Raw genomic sequence first — 897 nt, forward strand, 5'->3', positions numbered from 1 at the left:
AAGTAAGTAAGTAAGTATTTCATCATTACTTCCTTGCATCATGGCGAATGTACAAGTGAATGTGCGATTTATTCCAAATAGTCGTAGTGGTCAGAACCTTTGCTAACAGGGTCATAAATTCAGCATAAAGAGTAGGAGAGGAGAGAAGGTGCACTGGAGCCAAAGAACTCCCTCCTCTTCCTCTTCGACGATCTGACATCAACCTCCCTGACATGTATAAGACAACCAACAACGGCGAAGACTTCCTGCTACATCAAGACGACGATATGCTCATCTTCTCCACAACCCAAAACTTGTGCCACCTGTCTGTCGCTGAGGTCTTGTTCTGTGATGGAACGTTTAGTGCAGTCCCAGAGGTGTTCCAACAGCTTTATACTGTATGCCCTCCTGCCCAACAAGAAGCAATCAACATATCAGCGCTTCTTCACCATCCTCCAACAGAATGCTGAAACCCGCAACCTGCACCTAAGACCAAGAACCATCTTCACTGACTTTGAGAAAGCTGTCCAGAATGCTGTAAGACATGTTTTTGACTGTGAACTGAAAGGGTGTCTCTTTCACTATCGACAGGCAGTTTGGCGCAATGTCCAGAAGTGTGGTCTGCAAAGTGCCTTTGCAAACAACCTAGATGTGAACTTGTTCGTGAGGAGAGCTTCTGCCCTACCTCTACTGAGACCTGAAGATATCGAAGATTTCTGGTTCAATGCCCTTGAAGCTGCTAACATGGCAGACCCTTCAATTTCGAAGTTGGCTGATTACGTAACTGAGCAGTGGGTTGAGGGAGAAGACAGAAATATGTGGAACCATTTTGACACGCTAGGTCCACGAACCACGAATCATGTTGAGGGGTGGCACGCAAGAATCAACAAAATGACCACCAACCATCCCAACATATAA

The 897-nt window shown here is 45.7% G+C and overlaps 1 protein-coding gene across 1 annotated transcript; it reads left to right on the top strand.

Annotated features, from left to right (window-relative positions):
* Positions 1 to 330: 330 nt before the first annotated feature.
* Positions 331 to 897, top strand: LOC125378113. Its single transcript, XM_048392973.1, has one exon. It carries the CDS (start codon positions 331 to 333, stop codon positions 895 to 897), a length of 567 nt encoding a protein of 188 aa, XP_048248930.1.

The sequence above is a fragment of the Haliotis rufescens genome, unplaced genomic scaffold (assembly GCF_023055435.1).
Source record: "Haliotis rufescens isolate VD_foot unplaced genomic scaffold, xgHalRufe1.0.p SCAF_11, whole genome shotgun sequence".
NCBI lineage: Eukaryota > Metazoa > Mollusca > Gastropoda > Lepetellida > Haliotidae > Haliotis > Haliotis rufescens.